This window comes from Talpa occidentalis, unplaced genomic scaffold, assembly GCF_014898055.3.
Source record: "Talpa occidentalis isolate TD23 unplaced genomic scaffold, MPIMG_talOcc4v2.1 talOcc4.12, whole genome shotgun sequence".
Classification (NCBI taxonomy): domain Eukaryota; kingdom Metazoa; phylum Chordata; class Mammalia; order Eulipotyphla; family Talpidae; genus Talpa; species Talpa occidentalis.
In genome coordinates this window covers 37,278,079-37,300,198 of record NW_023601212.1, presented here as the reverse complement: position 1 = coordinate 37,300,198, position 22,120 = coordinate 37,278,079, and the positions used below count along the sequence as shown (strand labels likewise).

Below are 22,120 nucleotides of genomic sequence, written 5' to 3'. Positions count from 1 at the left end.
AAAGATATCTTATCTCATATCTGGTACAATGATTATTATAAAAAAAGCAAGTAATAAGTGTTGGAGGAGATTTAAAGGAAAAGGAAATCATGGTGTGTGCACTGCTGGTGGCAATGCAAATTGGTTCAACCATTATGGAAAACAATATGGAGGTCCTCAAAATATTAAAATATGATATAGCAATTTCAATTCTGGAAAGAATTTATCTGTAGAAAAGGAAAACACTAACTGAAAAAGATGTCGGTACCTGCATGTTCATTGTAGCATAATTTATAGAAGCTAAGATATGGAAACAAGCTAAGTGTCCTTTGATGGATGAATGATGACTGATAAAGAAAATATGATACACACACACTAATGTTCACCCATAAAAAAGAAGGAAATCCTGTCATTTGCAATAATATGGATGGACCTTGAAGGTTTATGCCTAGTAAAATAAGTCAGACAAGGATATGCAAACACCATATGATCTCACTTACATGTGGATCTGAAAAAAAAAAAAAAAAAAGCACATTGATACAGAGAACAGATTGGTGGTTGCTACAAGTGGGGGTGGAGTGAGTATTGGAGTTGTGGGGTGGGCAAAATGGGTGAAGGGGATCAAAAGGCACAAATTCAGGTATAAATTAAATCTTGGTGTATAATGTACAGCATGCTGACTATGCATGGTGATGGGTGATAGCTAGAGTACTGTAATGGTCATTTCACAACATATCCAAACATGGAAGACTTATGTTGTACACCTGAATGAATATAGTGTTACAAATGAATATAGTGTTATATGTCAGTCATACTTCCATTAAAAAAACAAACAAACTCAACTTTGCATTTCTTTAGACCTGTGACCGTAGGCATGCTCTGATGTTTTATTTTCTCACATCATGATGGAATATTAAGTTTATCATGACAGTTTGGAGGATAGTTATATCCTCAAATGCAATATGCATCATGCTTATTGCTAATAGCTGCTCAAAGAGCATCAATAATTCTTAGATTGGAAACACACAATCACTTAATTTAACCCTCTTGCATTAGAGATGAAGCTGTTGAGCCCCTAAATTTTCATTTGCTCTCATTTACTGAAAGCAAAATTCTTTGGATATGACTCAGACATCTTAAGAAGGGTGTATCAATATGTTAAATATTGATAATAAATTATCATCTGTAATGTGAATTAGCTGTGATTCCTGAGGAAATTTTCTTTATGCAAGGCAGTAGAACAAGTCAACTATATTCTCAATGAGAATATAGTTATTGTCATAAACCAACACCATGAGTTACCACCTTCATTAATTTTGGAACCTTGCCCATGAAGCAGCCATGCTGTGAGGTATTCTATCATCTATATACCTGCATTGCCATGAGCTGAAGATGATTCTAAGAATTGTCAAGGCATCACGTTTCTTAGTTGCATGAATCATAGCCAGGAAGTCATGTGTCACACCTACTAACCTTTAGTTTTATCTTAGGAAAGTGAAACACCCTTTGCTCTTCATCTTGTTTAGGAGCTTTTATTGATACAGGTAGTTAAGAATTAGTTATTATGCATGATGTCAAAATGGATTAAAGAACTAGACATAAGACCTGAAACCATAAAATACATAGAAGGAAATATAGGCGAAACACTCCATGATATGCACATCAAAGACATCTTTACAGACACATCACCCAAAGCAGTGAGAGTGAAGGCAAAGATCAACAGCTGGGACTACATCAAATTAAAGAGCTTCTGCACAGCAAAAGAGACAATAACAAAAACAAAGAGAAACCCCACCAATTGGGAGAAAATTTTTGCACACAACATTAATGATAAAGGACTGATCACAAAAATCTGCAAAGAGCTGATGAGACTCAACAAAAACAAAGAAAATAATCTAGTCAAAAAATGGGCAGAAGAGCTAAAAAGAAATTTCTCTGAAGAGGAAATGCAAATGACCAACAGGCATATGAAAAAATGTTCAACATCACTTGTAATCAGGGAAATGTAAATCAAAAGTACAATAAGATACCATCTCACACCAGTGAGAATGGCACATATTAAAAAAACTAGCAACAACAAATGTTGGCGAGCTTGTGGAGAAAAAGGAACTCTCCTGCACTGCTGGTGGAAGTGCAAACTGGTCCAACCACTATGGAGAGCTGTGTGGAGATTTCTTGATCTACTAAACATAGAGCTTCCATATGATGCAGCAATTCCACTCCTAGGTATTTACCCAAAGGACACAGAAACATCAATTCCAAAGAGCACCTGCACCCCTATGTTTATAGCAGCACTATTTACAATAGCTAAGCTTTGGAAACAACCAAAATGCCCAAAAACAGATGACTGGATCAAGAAGATGTGGTCCATATACACCATGGAATATTACTCAGCATTCAAAAAAGATAAACACATGCAATTTGCAGCAACATGGATGGAGCTGAAAGGGATCATGCTCAGCGAAATAAGCCAGAAAGAAAGAAAAATACCGGATGGTCTCACTCATAGCAGGAATCTAGAAAACTTAAATAAGGGACCAGGAAAAAGAATAACTATAAGAAAGAAAATATCAAAATCAACAAACAACTATGAACCAGAGACACTCTATGGGGGTTGGGGGGTGGGGAAAGGAGGGCTTGGGGTCAAAATAAGGGGGTTGCAATTGTATGGGGAATATAAAAAATAAAATGTGAAAAAAATTAAATAAAAAAAGAATTACTTATTATTCTGTGGTCTGTCATTTACCAGGACCTTTCCATGGTAGACTTTCCCCAAAGCAGCTCTTTCCTTCTGACCTATAAGAATTAAGTGACTAATGTGGATTCTCAAGTACCTCTCTTTTGTAAGTCTGTGGAAGGCCAAGGTGCTCTTCTCCCGGTATACTTTGCCCCTCTCTGAAGCATGTTTAACTTGCTTCAAGGATCTTAAGACAGTTAGCTAAGTAAATTAATAGTTTAACTTATTTATAGTCTGTTTCCAAAATGGACTTGCTGCTGAATTATTCGCTGAATTTGTTAACTAATATGCTTTCGGAAGAATTTTCTCAGTTGTTACATTTAATAAATGAAATTTAATATTATTAATTTAATGTATAGCAAGTTGAATATTTATTATTCTTCCCTCTACAATATTACTCAGAAAAAAAGAGTCAAACCAACTCTGTGATTCTGCAGATATGGTAGCTTCTCTCACTTGCTCATACCCTGCACATGCTGTGCCCTGCTCTGTACACCTCACCTGTGGTTATTCGTATCTGTGGCCAAGCATTGCTTTCTTCCCAAACCTGTCCATTCATTCATTCCATAAAAATTTAATAAGCAATAATTAAATGACAGGAATAGCACTGAGTCCAAATGAGAGAGTTTATTTGAAAGACTCAAGGAATCTTGTGGAATCTGTTAATGAGATGATGTGATGCAGGAGGTTAGAAAATAGAATCAGAATCCTTCAACCCACCCACCATCTTTTCTCAGTGATCCCATTTCTTCCCCTGAGAACACCATCACTCCCATATGCCACCCATAAGGCTGGGCTTCAATTGTTGCTGTTAAGCCAGTTATGTGATTTTAACTTCTGGAGGTATCTTTATGACCTATTGTGAATAACAGGGTATCAGGACTTCTTCCAACAAGGTTATTTACTATTTTCACATATTTTCAGTTAGAAAACCTGTACTGTCATATGTCCCAGTCCTCATAGATTTTAGATGACAAGGCATAACCAACAACTTCAGACACCTTTACTTTGCAACTCAAGACTTTTGCCTTCAGGGAGCACATGACTTGAGTTTCAGGACATAGTTTAATACAGGTGGTGATCAACCAGCAGCTTCCTTCCTCTCCTTGTAGACTCCTGACTTCTTGAAAAGACATTTTCCTCAGTAGTCTGAAACTCTGTGGCTTGCCCCACTCCCATATCATGTCTAAGACAGGAATCATTTTGTTGGAAAGTTAATTATAATGGATATATAAGGAACTTGAGGAATGTCTTGAAATCCCATCTCAGTATAGCCTTTCTGAGAAATGAAAGATTCTTAGTGAGTGCTCTGTCTCTCTGTGTGTCTCTTTCTCCCTCATGTTTATAGACTTAGCTTGAGTGTTTGCTTTTGTTCTCTGTCAACCAGCTATGCAGCATGTGGATGCTCCCCTATATCAGCAGCCTGTGTATGACTTTGATATGCCCTGGCCCCAATTCTGGTTACAGCTCTCTAGATCTGGTCTGCAACATGGTATCACCCTGTGTTCTAGGTCTATTGTGTCTCATTATGGGAGAGAACCCTAGCAAGCTCTATTTTATTCTTGGGTCCTTCTCTAATCCACTGAGTGGTGGGCAAACCTGTGCAAACTTCATGGTTATTTAGCCAACCACATCCTAAACAGTGTCCTCCCAAACACTGGGACTTTGGCAGGACATGAGGAGAGAAGTAAAAAACCAGGTAGACATAGCAAACATGTCATCCACTGTGTTCCAGGTGGAGGATACCTTGAACTTAAGGGCTGGAGGAGACAGAGAACATGGCACATATAAAGAAGTTCAAGTAAGGCCTCACTGTAGCATTTAGGGTGGGACACAATCAGATATAACAGAGAAAGAAATAGTGCTGAAATTATGAAGGCCCTGATGCCATGCTAAGGAGTAGAAGGAGACAAATAGCCAAAGTCTCTCCCTTCAGGCCTTTGCAGGTACATGTTCCTCCTCCCTGGAGGGGACAGTATGCCTCCTCACCTACACTTACTAAGTATTTGCCCACTAAATATTCAGTTTAGGCGCACCTCCACCAAAATCCTCATGGTTTCATTGCTGATAATAGTGTCCTTGCTGGGCTTAAATATATTGTACACACCCAATCCCAGGATTCTTCAATCCAGGTGTTCTCTGTGCCTGGAGTGCTCTCCTCTGATGTGCTTGGCAAGCTCTCTCTAGGTATCACTTTCTCTGTGAGGCTCCTTGACCACACATTTCATACTGTAAACCATCACCACCCCAGCCCTCTTCACCTCCAATCCCCTCACTCGCCTTTTTCCTTTTTTCCCATAGCACTCCCTTCTAACATATATTTATTTGTTACAATGTATTTTTATTTTTATTTTTTTAAGATTTTATTTATTTATACAAATACTGGGTACAGTAAGAAGCACGGGAGGGTGAGAGAATTCACCAGAGCCAGAGCGGGGAGCAGAACAGGCAGACTGATGAAATACACTGCTGAGGGGAGCAGTGGGCACAGCAGGAGAGGTCTGCGCGCCATGTGGGACCCTTGCCAGTGGCCGGGGATGGAACCGGTGCTGCAGAGGCTGTGGGCAGCCCTCAACTGCTGCGCCACCAGGGGAGGCCCTAAATGTATTTTTAGTCTGCCTTCCTTGCGTGAATTTAAGCTCTAAGAGGGCAAAAATCTTTGCTGATTTAGCCAAAGTCTTATCAGTATGCTTGGCATATAGGGAGAGCTTAGTAAATATTGGCAAAAGAATGAATATATGAAGAGCTGAATAAACTATCTCCTATCCTGTTTGCCCTTATGTTTTTGTACCTATCAGCAGCATCATTCCCAATTTGTGAGCTCAAAAAGGAAAGGAAGCATTTCCTTGCCCAGCAGAGCAGAATTTTGACCTGAATTTCCTCACATTGTAGTCTGAGGAGTTGTGACACACCTCATAAGTTTATCACTCACTGATGAGGATGCAATTTGCATCTGATTAATCATAAGACTTTTGTGGTCAGAGGGCATAGAGACAAATAACTTACCCACTTTGGAGTCAAATTATAACATATTAGTGGGAATTTATTTGTGGGAAAACAAATTCAGAACAACTTAACATACAGAAAATTATAAGTATTCAACTGTCATTTTCAGATGTACAACTTACCACATTAATTTGATGTGCTGTAACAGATCTGTAAAATATTTTTATGCCTTTGAAAATCTATTCATGATCTCATGTGTCACATGTTGTCCTAGGATTGTGGAAGCTCTCCAGGATTGTGGAAGCTCTCCACGATGTTCTGAGTCACCCACACCCCTTTCCTGTTGTATCAGATTTTACAGTAGTTTCTTAGTGGATCTATATCAACTGACAAATCATCAGATACTCTTGAATTTTGAAGAGTTAGTTTATTAAGTAACTTTATTAATAACAGATACTTTTGGTTATTAATAAAAGATACTTAGATACACATAAAACAAACATCTATGTGTATACTAAATTATTTATATTTACCTTTAAAAATCTAATGTCTATCCTTCACCATACAATTGACCCCCTTTACTCCTCTTACCCACTTCCTTTGCCCCTTCCCTGCTGGTAACCTCTATTTTATTGTTATAGTCTAAAAGTTTGTTTTTGTTTTGTTTGTTCATTACTTTTGTTTCTCCCTCTTCCACATATGAGTGAAATCATGCCTTGTCTTATTTTACTTAGCATAATATCATCTAGGTGAACCCATGGAAATAGCTTTTCGAAATGGAAAAATAATATAAAATCACACTTGCTGGAACTATTATGTTCCTGTAAGTGTCATGAGTCCTTCACTTGTGAATATCCCCATTCTTAAGTCACACAAACTTGTTCCTTTTTATGCATCATGCTACTAAGAGACAATCTTGTTCCCCATCTCTTTCCAACTTCTGTCTTATCATGTCAGTCCATCTTTTCTTTGCTCTACAGCATTTACTGTTTATCACATTTGTAGAGCAATTCATGCCAACTCTAGGTGTAGGGTTGATGAACTGCAGAGTGGATGAACATAAACTTGGTGTCAGGATGCTTACATCTCTGACTCTGCTATTTATTATCTCCATGACCTTGAGAATGTTGCTTAACCATGCAGAGCAACAACAATCTCTATATTTGTAAAACTGGTATAATATCACCACTTCTGAAGTGACAATTAAATGAGATAATGTATGTAAACTATTTGTTTCCTTTCTGCTTTAAAATAAGACCTGTGATATATGTCAGCTTTTCAATTTGATTTGCTAATATCTGAGGGGAGCTACATACCTAAAAATACTTAGTAGTTTACTTGTATTATCACTAATAGTCAATGAGGAAAAACTTAAACCTCAACTTTTCTTAAGACTTTAAATTTAGTGTTCTAATCTTGTTAATCTTAATTAACCTATAAATATGTATAAAAATAAGTACAATCACTTTCATTAGCTGTTTGATTAATGTAATTGATTTGTACAGTTAAAATATTGAATTATCCTTAAACATTTAATACTATTTGAATTCATATGTAGCATTTTAATTAATACTTCAAATTAAGATTTTAAAATAGCCAGTTCTATTGTGTGGACTTTTTTTTTTTAAAGATTTATTTATTTATACAAGAACCAGGGTACAGGCCAGATGTGCGGGAGGGTGAGAGGATTCACCAGAGACAGAGCGGGGAACAGAACAGGCAGAATGACGAAATACACTGCTGAGGGGAGCAGCTGGTGAGACAGGAGAGGTCTGCTGAGCCAAGTGGGATTTTCGCTGGCTGGCAGGGATTGAACCCGCGCTGCAGAGGCTGCAGACAGCTTCACGGTGTGGTGCTCAACCACCTGAGCCACTAGGGAGGCCCTATTGTGCAGACTTAAATCTCAACAAATGGGGTATGTCTAAGCATGTAAGTAACCCTTATTAATCTAATAAAACAAAAAATTGAATGCCTTAAATGAAATTCTCATACAGTTTTCAAACATCTTAAAAACAGAGAAAACCTATTCAGAACAGGATGACCACCAATCACAGAGTAATAGTATAATTAAAAGTCTCAATATAGGGTCTCCCCGGTGGCTCAGCCGTTGAGTGCTGGCTTGCAAAGCTGCCTGCAGCCTCTACAGTGCCGGTTCGATCCCTGGCTGCTCCCCGGCCACCGGAGCAGGGCCCCGCATGGCGCGTAGACCTCTCCTGCCACCTGCTGCTCCCCTCAGCAGTGTACTGCGGTCCTTCTGCTTGCTCTGCTTCCCACTCTGGCTCTGGTGAATTCTCTCACCCTCCTGCGCTTCTGACTGTACCCAGTGCTTGTATAAATAAATAAATAAATCTTTAAAAATAAATAAATAAAAGTCTCAATATAGTATGCATTTTTATTGTCTCTAAGCATATACATACCTTCCTTCTAGAACTAGTTAATTTTTTCACCAACCAAAGGGAAGGTAACTACTGTTTTAAGTTCAGTACAGCCACTGATTATTATCAGTGATTATAAATCAAGGCAAAGGACTTGTGTACTACTTCCAGTATAATTCTATTCACAAGCAAGTTTAGCACTTATAGCAATTAAGGCTGCCACCTTCTTCAATTTTATAGAAAAATGCTTTCACAAATTATTCCGGTACTATTTGGGTGCAGCATATTCTTTCCACTGTTTGTCTATACAGTGGGGTCCCAGAGAATCTCCATGTTGCTTGATTTTTGATGGTGGATATCTTAAATGTTTCTTAGTTCATCACTCATCTCTTCACTGACTGATGAAGTTCAGTACTGTCTTCATCTTTGAAATAAAAGATGTCAAAATAAAATATGTCAAATCCACCATTCTGTTGGTTTATTGCCAACTTCTAACCTGATTCCCAGGTTCTGCTTTCTTTCCTCTCCCCCCAAATTAGTACCTACTGGATCACTTCCTGTAAATGCAAACATATTCCAAATTTCCAAGACTAAACATGCCCAAGGCAAGAGGAATTGAACCAGTTCTTGAACATCATTCTGGGATTCAGCATCACGTCACCCTTAGGGCTAAACTCGTCCTGACATGGGCAGCACATCGGGTCCTTAGTGCTTGGCTTCTGGTCTGTATCAAGAAATGTGGATGAATGGCTTGTCAGCACACAAACACACACCAGTCTTCCTGGAACAAAGTTTCTTGGGGCAATTTATATCTTAAAATCTTCCATATGCTCTCTTTCATATTCCTGGTTTTTAAGAACAATTTAAATGCTGAACAATCCCACATATTTATATCCTCTTTTTTTTAAATTGAGATGTAATTGAAATATAACAATGTGTTGGTTTTAGGTATATAGCATAATGATTTGATATGTGTATACATTTTTTAAAGATTATTTATTTGTGCATACAAGTTCTGGAGTACAGGCCAGAGATGTGGGGGGTGAGAGGATTCACCAGAGACAGAGTGGGGAGCAGGCAAACTCACTGAAAAACACTGCTGAGGAGAGCAGCGGGTGAGACAGGAGAGGTCTGCTGCATCATGTGGGTAGCTCCCTGGCCGGGGATCGAACTTGTGCTGCAGAGGCTGCAGATAGCTTCACAGTGTTGTGCTTACCAGGGAGGCCCTGATATATGTGTACATTGTAAATGATTATAAATGATGAAGCTGGGTTTTTTGGCCCCTTGGAAAGCTAGATTCTGAACTACAAGAAATGTCTTTACACAGAGAACTGAGTATTTGAGATGCCATTAAAGGGTTGGTGGGATAGATACCCCCAAAAAGCTGGCTCCCCAAATGGCAGGAGTGCTGGGATTATCTAAGGGGAGAAGGAATGTGAGGGGAGTATAGAACTTCATATTTCCAGACCCCAGGAGGTGCTAGGTGACATGAGTCAGGGTGTTTGACTTTCCCAGCAGGGTGTTTTCTCAGCAACCAGCATCTGTTTGTGTCTGAGACCACTGTCAACCCCAGAGGGGCACAGAGAATTTTAGTAGGGACATCATATAATCAGTTTCCAAGTACCCAGGAATGCAGGTGAGAGCAGTTAGTGATTAATCATGAGGGTAGTTAATCAAAAAAGGTGATTAGAGTTTAATTCTACCACATATTCCTAATTTTTAGTTAAAGGGAAGCTTCCCCCCCACCAAAAGTAGAGGGGAATCAGATTCATTTACCTCATGACAGACTTCAATTCTCATAGACTTTTCAAAAGCTTGGCAAAACTAAGCAATTATTCTTTTTTTTTTTTTAATAAATTTTATTTTTATATTCCCCATACAATTGCAACCCCCTTATTTTGACCCCAATTCCCCTCCCACCCCCCACCCCCCATAGAGTGTCTCTGGTTCATAGTTGTTTGTTGATTTTGATTTTCACTTTCTTATAGTTATTCATCTTCCTGGTCCCTTATTTAAGTTTTCTAGATTCCTGCTATGAGTGAGACCAAACCTGCTTCTCTCCAAATCCTCCTCTGTCAGTAAGTGCTGTCACCATCAAATCTTACACTCAAGGGCTTCCCCGGTGGCGGTGGCGCAGCGGTTGAGCGCTGGGTTGCGAAGCTGCCCGCTGCCTCTGCAGCGCCTGTTCCATCCCTGGCTGCTCCCCGACCACCAGAGGAGGGTCCCACATGGCGCGCTGACCTCTCCTGCCGCCCGCTGCTCCCCTCAGCAGTGTACTTCGGTCCTTCTGCCTGCTCTGCTCCCCGCTCTGGCTCTGGTGAATTCTCTCACCCTCCCGCGCTTCTGACTGTACCCAGTGCTTGTATAAATAAATAAATAAAATAAATCTTTAAAAAAAAAAAAATCTTACACTCAAGGAAGATATCTCAGAATTTTTCCAGACACTTCCCTCTGTTTTAGACTGCATATCTTCTCTAACACAGAGTTATGTTTTCTATTATGTATATATAATAGAATACTTATTACATATCTATTCTGTTTTTGTCTGTTATCACTTTAGTCCAAATCATTATCTCCTCACCCAGTTTCCATATCTCCCTTCAAAATCACCTCCAATGCCATTCCTTCAAAAGTTCTTCAAAAACCACCTAATTAAAAGCAGATCTTCCTATTGTTGTATCAAAGAAGTCTGTTTTTCCTTTATAACTCTTACTCAAATTACAATACATATTCATGATTGTCCTTATTTGCATACCGAGTTTCTTGTTGGATTAATCTCAATAAAGTTGGAGCTGTCCCCATTTTCTCAAAGTCCAATGACTACTACCTAGCACAGTGCATGGCACATGGAATATGATTAATAAATTATTCTCAAGTGAACATATAAGTTGAAGGGTGAACGGGCTTTTATTGTGGTGTGGCTGTTGCACTAGACACAGTCCTTGGTGGTGCTAAATCTGTTTTAGGGTCAGCACTTACCCATGGACTTTGGGCATGGCCAGACACAAAATGAGTACAAGGAGATTTTTTTATATTTGAATAGGGTATATATGAGCACTTTTGTTTGCTAGGGCAGGAAAATGAGTCTTTTGAAGGAATTCATAAGAAAAGGAATACTTGAAGAGCATGTTTGAGTCCAACTCCTCTCCCCCAGAAATGAGGTGTCTGAACTAGGTGATTTGTTATAATTGTAGGATTATACTCCAAATTCCACCTCCTCCCAAAGTCTGTCCTACAAGATCGCAAGTCCCTAGATCTATTTCCTAGGTGGTCAGGTACTTATGGGATGTCTGGGTGGTGGAAATATGCCTCCTGTTTGGCAGGGCACTTAGGGGGGACAAGTGGTACATGGTCTTCCATCTGGTTGAGCCCATCGTGAAGGCCCAGACACAGGGACCTTCACCTGCTCCTCTACTGGCTGAGAATGTCAGGTTGACTCCTGTCCAAGGATGTGCCCTAGATTGTAAGGATGACTGACTTATTTTGGAACAAACAAACAAAGAAGTAAAGTATAATCACTGTTTATTAAATATCAAGCAAATACCAAGTAAATAGTCTCTGTACAGTCATTGGTTTGCAACTGAGTGCGCCCCCTTCTCCTGTAGACGGCAATAAGTGCAAACTCCCCGTCGCTTGGAATGCCCTGTAACACATGAAAGTGACTGGCAAGACCCTCAGTTCCCACACTTCACACTCAGATTTTAATCACCACACATGCAAGAGAAGATGAACTGTTTCAATGCCCAAAGACTTAGGTGAAGAATTTTTCACTTAATTTAAAATGTCCATGTTATGTCTTCTTAGTTTCTCTCCTAACAGTTAAACCAGCTGTTACTCTTCAAAATATGTATCACTTTCTTTGCATTTGGGTCAAATTGCATCTGTGAAGATCCACTGAAGAAATAGAAAAACCCTGCAAATATAGACAAGGGAAAATAGTGAGAGAGTTTACCACATATGTGCATTTGGCAGAATATTCAACTCAGTAACAGACAACTGAAAATTGAAAATAGTGTGTATAATTTTAACTACGTGCCAGGAACTATGCTAAGCTTTTTATATGTTTTTCTCCCATTTATTTCTGCAAAGATCCAGTGAGGAAAATATATCTAATTCCATTTTGTTGATAAACACGTTGAGGCTCAGACAGACTTACATGCTGTGTAAGGTCACTTGACAAGGAGACAGCACTCCCTTCCAGCTCCATCTGATGGCAAAACCTGGTTCTGGCTATTGGCTATTATTCTTCTTCTAATGAATTAGAATTCTCTGCTTCTTTGGAAACTTTTGATCTCTTTGCTTTCTTTCCAGCTAACACACCTTACCCTCCTTCCCCTACCACAGCATGAGGGGCATTTCTGACCTCAGAGAAACACACTAATTCTGTAGAACACCAGAGGACCCTGTGTAGCTCTGTCAGCCTGGTGCTCAGGTTACCTTTCCAAAAATATCAGCCGTGACCACCTGCCCTTGAGTAGGAAAAACACTTTTTTTTATTTATTTCTGTTTGTGAAAACAATTTATTAAAATTTATTTTTAAAGTATTTCTTTTATTGTGGTATGTTGGTTTAAGCACTGTATTTATTTTGCTAGCATGATCCCTTATAGCTCCATCCATGTTGCTGCAAATTGCATGAGCTTATCTTTTTTGATTGCTGAGTAATATTCCATCATGTATATATACCATATCTTCTTGATACAGTCATCTATTTTTGGGCATTTGGGTTGTTTCCATAGATTAGCTATTTTAAATAGTGCTGCTATAAACATAGGGGTGCAGGTGCCCTTTTGAATTAATGTTTCTGTGTCCTTTGGGTAAATACCTAGGAGTGGAATTGCTGGATCATATGGAAGCTCTGTCTTTAGGAGCTGGAAGGGATCATGCTTAGCAAAATAAGCCAGAAAGAAAAAGAAAAATACTGGATGGTCTCACTCATAGCAGGAATTTAGAAAAACTAAATAAGGGACCAGGAAAAAAGACTAATTATAATAAATAAAAAATCAAAATCAACAAGCAACTATGAACCAGGGACACACTATGGGGGAGCAGAGGAGAGGAGGGATTAGGGTCAAAATGAGGGGGGTGGGAATTGTATGGGGAATATAACCAAAATGAAAATGCATACATTGTGCAAAAATGAAAGTGATGTAAGAATTATATAAAATATATATTTAAAAAAACTATATAACTGGGGTAGCGGTTCACACCTCTTCAGATATAACATACATCTGAATGTAACATACATACATAAATACATACATAACATGTAACATACATACATAAATACATACATAACATGTAACATACATAACATACATACTGGTCCACACACACCACCAAGGTACCTATAATCCTCTACCATAGATTTTTTGAGCTTCTCCACCTCCCCTTTATTCCCCACTCACATTTCCCCCCCCTCTGTTAAGTTCTGCACTCAGGTTTCTAGGATTTGTTTTGGTTTAACTTTGTTAGTACCTTTGTTTTGTTTCTCTGTATTCCACATGTGAGTAAAATTATCCAATATCTGTATTTTTCTTTATGACTTATTGCACTTAGCATAATCTCAATCCAGTTCCATCTATGTTGTTGCAAATGGCAAGATTTCATATTTTTTATGGCAGCATAGCATTCCATTGTATACATAGATCACATATTAACCTTTGGCACATGGAAAAGTAAGCATTTGCAACTTACTGTTATGGACAATGACTAATTACTCAGGAAGGACAGAGAAAACTCTCCCTGGGTATTTGAAGCAATGGGATGGATTAGAAGAAATAGAGAGGAGAAAGTCAACCAATATTAAATGTGACCACAGCACTTGAGAAGAGTTTTATATTGACACAGTAATCTGAAAAGTAATAGATATATATATAAGGGAGTAACACTGGGCGTGTTCGATTTAATGCATGCGTACAATAGGAAGAATTATGTTATCTTTATTATTCTATTATGTGAAGTAGTAATATAATTGATACAAAATTGGTAGTTTGATATTTGGGGGAAGAAGGAGAGAACTGGTTAAAGAAAACTTGTTAGTCAGAATTATTTCAATTCTCTGCCCTCTGATACCAAAGAATGCTCCTAATGCCTTATTGGCAACAAAATAAATGTCCTCTTACCAAATGCTTCAAAAACAGCATCAACTTTTGGGCCGATCCCTGGAAACTCTTCAGTTATTAGCTTAGGGAAGCCTGGATCCATGGACCCTCTCCTCTCATCAAATCTGTACCAAGTAAGATACACACAGCTCAGTATTACCAAGAGAGCACATTACCAAAAGTTCTAAATCATGCTAGCTTAATGTGTTATTTTAGTGAACTTTCCACATAGTGCCCATAAATGTCAAATGTTTATACCACCAAAACATGGGACTTTAATGGCTCTGCATTTAAACTTAACTCTTAAAATGGTACCTCTGTCAGAAACTGAGGCTACATCCTGATCTAGCAGTTGTTATCATATTTCTTAAGCATGGACAGAGAGAACCTCAGTCATTTCTGTCACAAAGACAGATGGTATGAACAGACAGGTAAAGTGAATTGAATAATTCATCTCAAATACAAATTTCAAGTTCTCTACCATAGTTGGCTCATTTATGCCCTCCCCATCCTGTACACCTGGATTTCCCATGGCACCGTCCTAAGGAAAGGGTTTGGGGTCAGAAGCAAAACAGAAAAAATGCGTATTCAACTGTGCCTCCATTGGTCTGCCCAGATGTTGCAGAGTCTGGGCAGATGGTCAGGAATCAGCCTCTCTGTGTGCCCCTGGGTTCTAACCATGAACCTGGACTGCTATGGCTTGCCATCCTCTTAAGCAGGCAGAGGATGAGTGGCTGAAGTTAAGGGGCATGCTTAAGAATCATAAATTTGAGAAGACCAGACAAATACCCACTGAGACCCTGGGTAGCCTTTTAAGACCATGGAAAGAAATGCTAAATTGTGTCCTGGTTTCTCAGGGCATCTTCCTTTAAGGCAAAAAAAGTCCAGTCAGGTTAGAGTCCAGCAGGAACCATCCATGAAAGATGGGTGGGAATTGGTGGGTGGAGAGAAGAAGATACCCTAGGCAGGTGGGGAGGAAAGGTCCAGCCGATAGCATGTGGACTCAAAACAGGAGAGCCTAGGAAACACCTGTGAGGAGCACCCACATTTGATAGTCAGCACTAGCCATATTTGTCTAAAGCCTATACCCTTCCCACTGAGAGAGAAGTAAGTTAAGATGAGGTAGGGGATTTGCAGTGAAAGAAAAAAAAAAAAAAACCCCTAAAAGACTCCACATACTATCATCCTATTGCATCCTACCTCCAGTATTTGTCCTCTGTGAAGAAGTAAGTTTTCTTCTTTTCCTTATCAGAAATAGCAGCATCTATTTTGCTTATGGTTGAAGGAAAACCCAGGGTGTGAATTCCTTTTGGATAACCTGCTTGTGCCTCATTTCCTCTAATAGCCCAGAACTGTTTTCCTGTTAAAAAATAATTCAGTCATAATGAATTTATAACAGTTAAGTCTTTGGGTTTTAGAAATACTTTTTAGTACTTCTGGTTTTTATGGTAAAAAGGAAGCAGAATCTGCATTTATCATTTGTAATAAAAATAAAATAATATATTTCTTAGTTATTGCTTCATTACTTAGAGTAGTAAAGTTGCCAAAGTTTGTCATAGTAAACAAAATTAAAGAGATATTCAGTTTTCCTGTAAGAGGGTTTATTTTGACAACTTAAAGAAATGATAGTACTTACCTTTAAAAATGAAAACAGTATCCCTGCTGGTCACTTCATATGCAGCGTCAATGCCCGAAGGGAGGGATGGCCAAAATGTAGAGATGGAATGAAATTCAGGTTCAGGTACACTCAGTTGTATGCGCCAAAAATGCCTGCAATATGTGTACAAAGAAATATAACCTGAAATATAGTCTTCCACCTTTAGCATCTTTTCCTCATTGCCCTGCCTCACCATCTTCCCCCATTCCTCTTCCTCTAGGCACCAGGGCAGACAGAAATCAGGTATATCACAGAGGGGGATATTTTTTTTCTTCACCTGACTGCACCTGACCTCCTCCTATAGGATTCCAGAGTAATGTCTCCCGTGAAAGGGAAGTTAGCCTAGAGTGCAAATTTATTATCCCAGTTATCCTACAGTGCAAATTAATTAGCCAAATATCTATAAATCATGCAAAACAGTGTGCATGTTATACCATTATCTACATTTTTAAACAGTCAGTTGTGTGTGTGTGCATGTATGTGTGTGTATGAACTGTGTAGTATATCCTTACTTATGCATGAACTATTCTGGAAGTATATAGAAGAGTCCCTGACTATAGATAATATGAGGAGAACTAAGGAGCCAAGATTCAGTAAGGTGTGGGACACTTGCTTTGAACTTCTCATTTTTGTAGTTTAAATATTCTGCTTTTGCATGTTCATCCAGCAGTGAATTATTGATTAAATACAAAGCTTATCCTGCTGTCATTTGTAAAGGAGGTAAAGATAAATTCTGATTCTGAAGTTCTACTTGCGCCTTTTGTAAGGCCACCATGATGGTGACTTAAAACATTCGGGAACAATAATTAGAGGACAAGTTTCAAATCTTTCCAAGTCATTGAAAATGAACTTGATAATTTTAGGAAAAGGTGGGAAGTGGAGCACTGGTTCTAAAGGATTTCAAGTTCATCTACTACATTGCTGGTGGGAGTGCAAACTGGTCCAACCACTATGGAAAGCTGTCTGGAGGTTCCTCAGTCTACTAAAAATGGAGCTACCATATGACTCAGCAATTCCACTTCTAGGGATCTACCCAAAGGACACAAAAATATTGATTCAAAAGAACACCTGTACACCTATGTTTATTGCAGCACTATTTACAATAGGTAAAACCTAGAAACAATTCAAATGCCCAAAAATTAATGGCTGGATCAAGAAGATGTGGTACATATTCACAATGGAATATTATTCAGCAATCAAAAAAGATAAACTCATACTATTTGCAGCAACGTGGATGGAGCTAGAAGGAATCATGCTTAGTGAAAAAGCCAGAAGGAAAAAGAAAAATATAGGATGGTTTCACTTATAGCAGGAATATAGGGGAACCAAATAAGACATCAGTGTAAAAAAATAATAACAGTACAAAGCAAAAACAGACAATTATAAATCAGAGACATCCTGCAGGGGAGGAGCAGGGAGAGGGATCAGAGGGAGGGAGGGAGGAGCACAGGGGACTGTGGTGATGGTGCACGGGTGCATTGGGAAGGAAATTCTATGGGGACTATAACTGGGGGGTGGGAGTGGGGAGCAAATATTGTTTAAAAATGAACAATGATATAAAAAATTAAGTATTAAATGAGAGGTGGGAAAAGAAATCAATTTAGCACAATAATAAGAAAAGCTAATGGTGGTCAGGACTGTATTGCAGCAGCCTAATTAAAATGATTTGTAACTACCAAAAAAAAGAAAGGATTTCAAGTTCAAAGGAAACATTTTTGTTTTGTTTACAAATATCAAGTTTTCTGTTAATTTCCCTTTCTAGGCATTGCACATCAAAAGAATAAATAGGAAATTATAATTTTCCAGTATAACCTGTCTTTGAAGAATAGGATCTCTCCCCTCAGTGTGCTGATGGCATCGAAGGACCAAGCAGGGTCACACATGGCTGGAGTCCTAGGTCCTGGAGGCACAGATTCTGTGGGCACCACAGGGTCAGCAGGTTTAGCAGGGGGAGGCCCTAAAGGGAACAGATGCAGTGATGCCAACATTAGGAGAAATGTGATGCTCTTCTCAGTTTATGTGGTTTTCAAACATTCTGTGAATGCTTTGAATTGCATCAAAAATGCTCTGTGCAGCATTTTAAAGCTTTCCTGAAAACTGCAAGTACAAAGCTACCATGTCTGATTTTTCCCGGATCACTCACCATACAGAGACTGGATGCCCTTCACATCATCCTGAGACAGGTGGAACTGATTCAGGTCTGTGAAAGCGTTGTAGAGTGGGTACATCAAAGCTTCTGGGTTGGCTGAGTGATAGAGACCCAGGGAATGGCCAAGCTCATGAGCAGCAACGAGGAATAAATTGGTACCTATTTAAGAAATCATAGATAATAGTAACTCATTTCTTAAAAACAGCTGCATACATATCACGCAGTTCAGTTGTGTATTATATTGATTCCTAGAAGCACCCAGGATTTATTTTGTCTTGCTTTTTGGTTGATCAGTGAATTGACTAATTACACACTTAACAGAAAACCAAGTGTTTTTCAAGGCTCATAATTGAAATGAGTCTTTGAGACAGTGTCCAATCATATCCAACTACTCCCCTCTACAGCACCAAGAGCCTATTATCTATGTGAGAACCAGGTTCCTTGTACTCATAAACCATGTTGTTGACACATCAATAAATATTTTTCTTCATTTGTCAATAAAAAGCTAAACACTGTTTCAGTGTATTTAACACTTATCAGTTAGTCTCAGTTCAATGAATCACAGTTTATTCAACTCAATTCTGAAATCCTCTGACAATCAGACGCCTGTTAAACCTCCCACCCTTCCACCTCTAGGTTCTTGCCAACCTAATTCTTCAGCCTCACTGTCAACAAATACTTATTGGGTCCAAAATTATCAACAATGATAGATGTCAGGATTTGTAAGATTGAATTGAAACATAAGATGCCCAGAAGTTGTCACAAAAGATGTTTAGGCTGCACAAACATTAGCCATATTCAGAATATTTTTTCATATTTAAAAAAAAAAAAACAACCCAGAATGCTGAAACTGGAAGGCAGTGGGTGATTTAATATAGCAAGTAAGAGTTAATTCCGTGAGTCTTTTTTGTGTAGCTAGTGATCCTAGTAGAATTTTCACTTGAGACTTTGTAGGAAGGTTCTTTCGCAGGCAAAAACTGTTAGTTCAGTTAAACCAAGAGGTTTACCTAGAGCAATCCTTATATTTGTACTTTCTGTAGGGAGTCTGTTTGCATTTTGATTATAAATTCTAATTAAAATTCAGAAGCAGTGTTGTTTCAGTTTTTTGAAATTTTGGAAGCCATTCCTCAAAGTATCCAGTTATGAGTTTAGAAACATTGTTCTACCGAAAGTGTTTGTACATTGTATTTGGGGGTTAATCCTTTCCTTCAGAGAAAGTTCATAAACACTCTTCTTAACCTAAAGAGAGTAAAATGTTGGTGTAGCCAGAAAAACCTAAATAGGAGCCTCAGTTACTAGAATTTAATTCTTATTTTTGTTTTGAAGAGTAAAGAAGTAATTGGGGACAACTTCCCCTAATTGGATATAAGCAGTATTTAGGACACACATTAGTGTAGGTTCAGCTTAATATGCTAACCCTTGGATATCTGCAAAGAAATTGCTCTTAATGATAATCCTAAGAGCACACTGGAACCATTGTCATGAGAGAAATACTCAGTGATGACTCTAGTTGTGCTTACCAAGACAGATAATAAACTTTTTAGACTCCTGAAAATTTTTCAATAATGATAAAAACAGATATATATTCTACTGATCTTTGACCCATTGGGAAATCCAGAACGCCAATTTTCTTAAATAGTCTTAGTTTTTAAGAATTTCACAAATATAAGCAAAATCAGCCCAAGTCATTCTGAGTGTCTAACTGACCTGCTGTATCCTCTGTCCATTGTTCATCGTCATCAAAGTGAGCATCTCCCAAAAGTCCCAGTCCAGGTGCAAAGGCATGAGCCAAAACTTGTCCAGGCCCATCAAAAGGGATGAAGTCTCCATGTTCTGATAGAGAAAATGTTTATAGTGCAGAGACAGGTGTCAGGATCCCTTTAGAATCTTTTTCAGTAAAACAACACCCAATAACTGGATGCATTTTTATGGTTTTTGTTTTTACCTCTAACTGCAAAAGTGATCATGATATCAGCCTCTCCTTCATAAATCCTGGTGAATGTAAGTGGAGTCACCTCCTCCCAGACTCTCAGAGCTTTCTCAATGGCAGAATCAATAGCATCTCTTGACAAATCCGGTGTATAATTCACTATCCTGCATGGAGAAAATTGAAGATGATACTATTTTCTTCCTGTGATAGTAATGTATAAAATCTCAATGTATGTGAAAACCTCTTTGGACCCAGTACCTGTAAGTGAGGTCTGTTTTCCTCCACTTGGGGGAGCCAGGAAAGGTGCTGAAGTGGCCAACATCAGGGACTCCACATCTGGGCTTGTGCATCATCTCCAGTGTGTCAGAGTCCAGCTGCCCTGTCACCTTCAACCCCAGGAACCTCTGCATTTCTTGGATTTTTCTCACAACTGGACTACTGTCCTTTCTTTTAAAAAACTTTTCCACATCTTTTGCAAGGTTGTAGTAGTTTTCTAGGTATCTCTAATGGAATAATAATAAGTGTAGTTTTTAGATCATTGTTGTGATTTTTATCCACTTACAGTAAATTTGTACAGTTGCCTGCTGCCTCTATTTGAAGTATTTCTCTAGTTTGCTGAAATAAAAATAGATGTTATATTTTAATTCTTCAATTATAGTTGCCTTCTCACCATAGTGTACCTTTGTAACTAAATAATGTCTGCAGTTTACTACTAAAGTAATGAAAATGAAGTGGAAATTGAGATAAATAACCAGTGAATTTTAAGGAGAAAAGCAAAACAGACAAACATCTGTAGGAATAACTGTATTTATAGTACATTGATTCAACTTCATCACATGTCCATTTTATGTTTCTTGCTGAGACCTGGCTTAAGAAAAAAAAATATATATATATGCACATCCTTGCATCTAAACATGACCTTAGCAATTTAAATATCTAGCTAAAATAACATTGAACTAAAGTACCCCAAATAGTTCTATCCAAACTGGACATGGTCCATCCACTATTATCTATGTACTTTTATCTATGTGCCTCCACTGTGCTGTTGTGTGATCTGAGGCAAAGGCACTGCCTTCATTTCTTCTTGTATGAAAGGCAGTGTCTGAACAGCATGATAATGAGACTCTACACAACCCATCATTGAACTATCCCTACAAGGTAAGCTCAAACCATTCTGAGGGATTTATAATGGAAAACAGAGTTGGTTTCCCACTTGCCTCTGTCAAGGAGTGTGAGGGCCACCTCCTTAGTTACCTGAACAAAGCCCATGGTGCTGTCCTGGTCCCTTGCACCTCCAGCCAGTGGGTAGGCTGAGCACATCGCTGTACACAGCACTAGCAGAATTGGAAGAGTCTTCATTTCCACTGATATTACTCAGCTCTATGTTGTCTTGATGCCTTGCTCTCTGCCTGTCTCCTTCTAGGTCCACCCTCTAAACGCAGCTTTTATAGGGTGACAATGTTGATTTGCTTCACACACACCCCCACCCCCCCCCCCCCCCGCCCCAGCTTGACTCATGATTGCTTTCATCTGAATGGCAGGACCATGTCCAAAAATTCCAGCTCCAAAGTAGGACGATATAACCTACTTTACTAATTTCTCTCAACTGTCCCAATTTTGCAAGTCAGAACAGTGATTAAGCGCCAGGAAATGCTTCCTGTCCTGCTAAGGAGAAAACTGGAGTTTTTTTTCTTTTTTCCTCTGGAAAAATTAAGTTACTGGAATTTACTGGACAGTTTATGTTTGTGTGTTTAAGAAAAGTGGACTGACTTGGTAAAAAATCAGGATCATGTAGAACTTTTGCATGCAGTTTTGTTTTTTATTTTTTTTAAAGATTCATTTTTTATTTATGCAAACAAGAACTGGGGTGCAGGCCAGAAGTGTGGGGCGTGAGAGGATTCACCAGAGACTGTGGGGAACAGAACAGGCAGATTGACTGAAATACACTGCTGAGGGGAGCAGCGGGTAAATCAGGAGAGATCTGCTGTGCCATGTGGGTAGCTCCCTGGCCAGCAATCGAACTCCTGCTGCAGTGGCTACAGATAGCTTCATAGGTTGCGTCTTAACCCCTTGTGCCACCAGGGAGGCCCTGCATGCAGTTTTGTTTTAAGAACATATTTTAAAATCACCTGTGATAATATGTAAGTAAGTGAAAATCTGTACCTGTGTAACTACAGTGTTTACTAATTGATTCTATAAAAACAGATGAAATAATAAGTAGAATAAAATTGGAAGGAAGGGTTCA

General features: G+C 38.7%; 1 protein-coding gene and 1 long non-coding RNA gene across 2 annotated transcripts in view; one reads left to right on the top strand and one right to left on the bottom strand.

Moving 5' to 3' along the window:
- LOC129145479 (uncharacterized) overlaps positions 1–22,120 on the top strand; it is a 63,484-nt gene that overhangs the window by 37,221 nt on the left and 4,143 nt on the right. The window lies entirely within an intron of this gene.
- Positions 11,850–21,234, bottom strand: MMP10 (matrix metallopeptidase 10). Its single transcript, XM_037505718.1, has 10 exons — positions 21,130–21,234; positions 20,134–20,378; positions 19,891–20,039; positions 19,653–19,778; positions 17,940–18,104; positions 17,609–17,753; positions 15,776–15,909; positions 15,340–15,499; positions 14,161–14,264; positions 11,850–11,950 (listed from the first exon to the last, which is right to left on the bottom strand). Exons 1-10 carry the CDS (start codon positions 21,232–21,234, stop codon positions 11,850–11,852), a joined length of 1,434 nt encoding a protein of 477 aa, XP_037361615.1.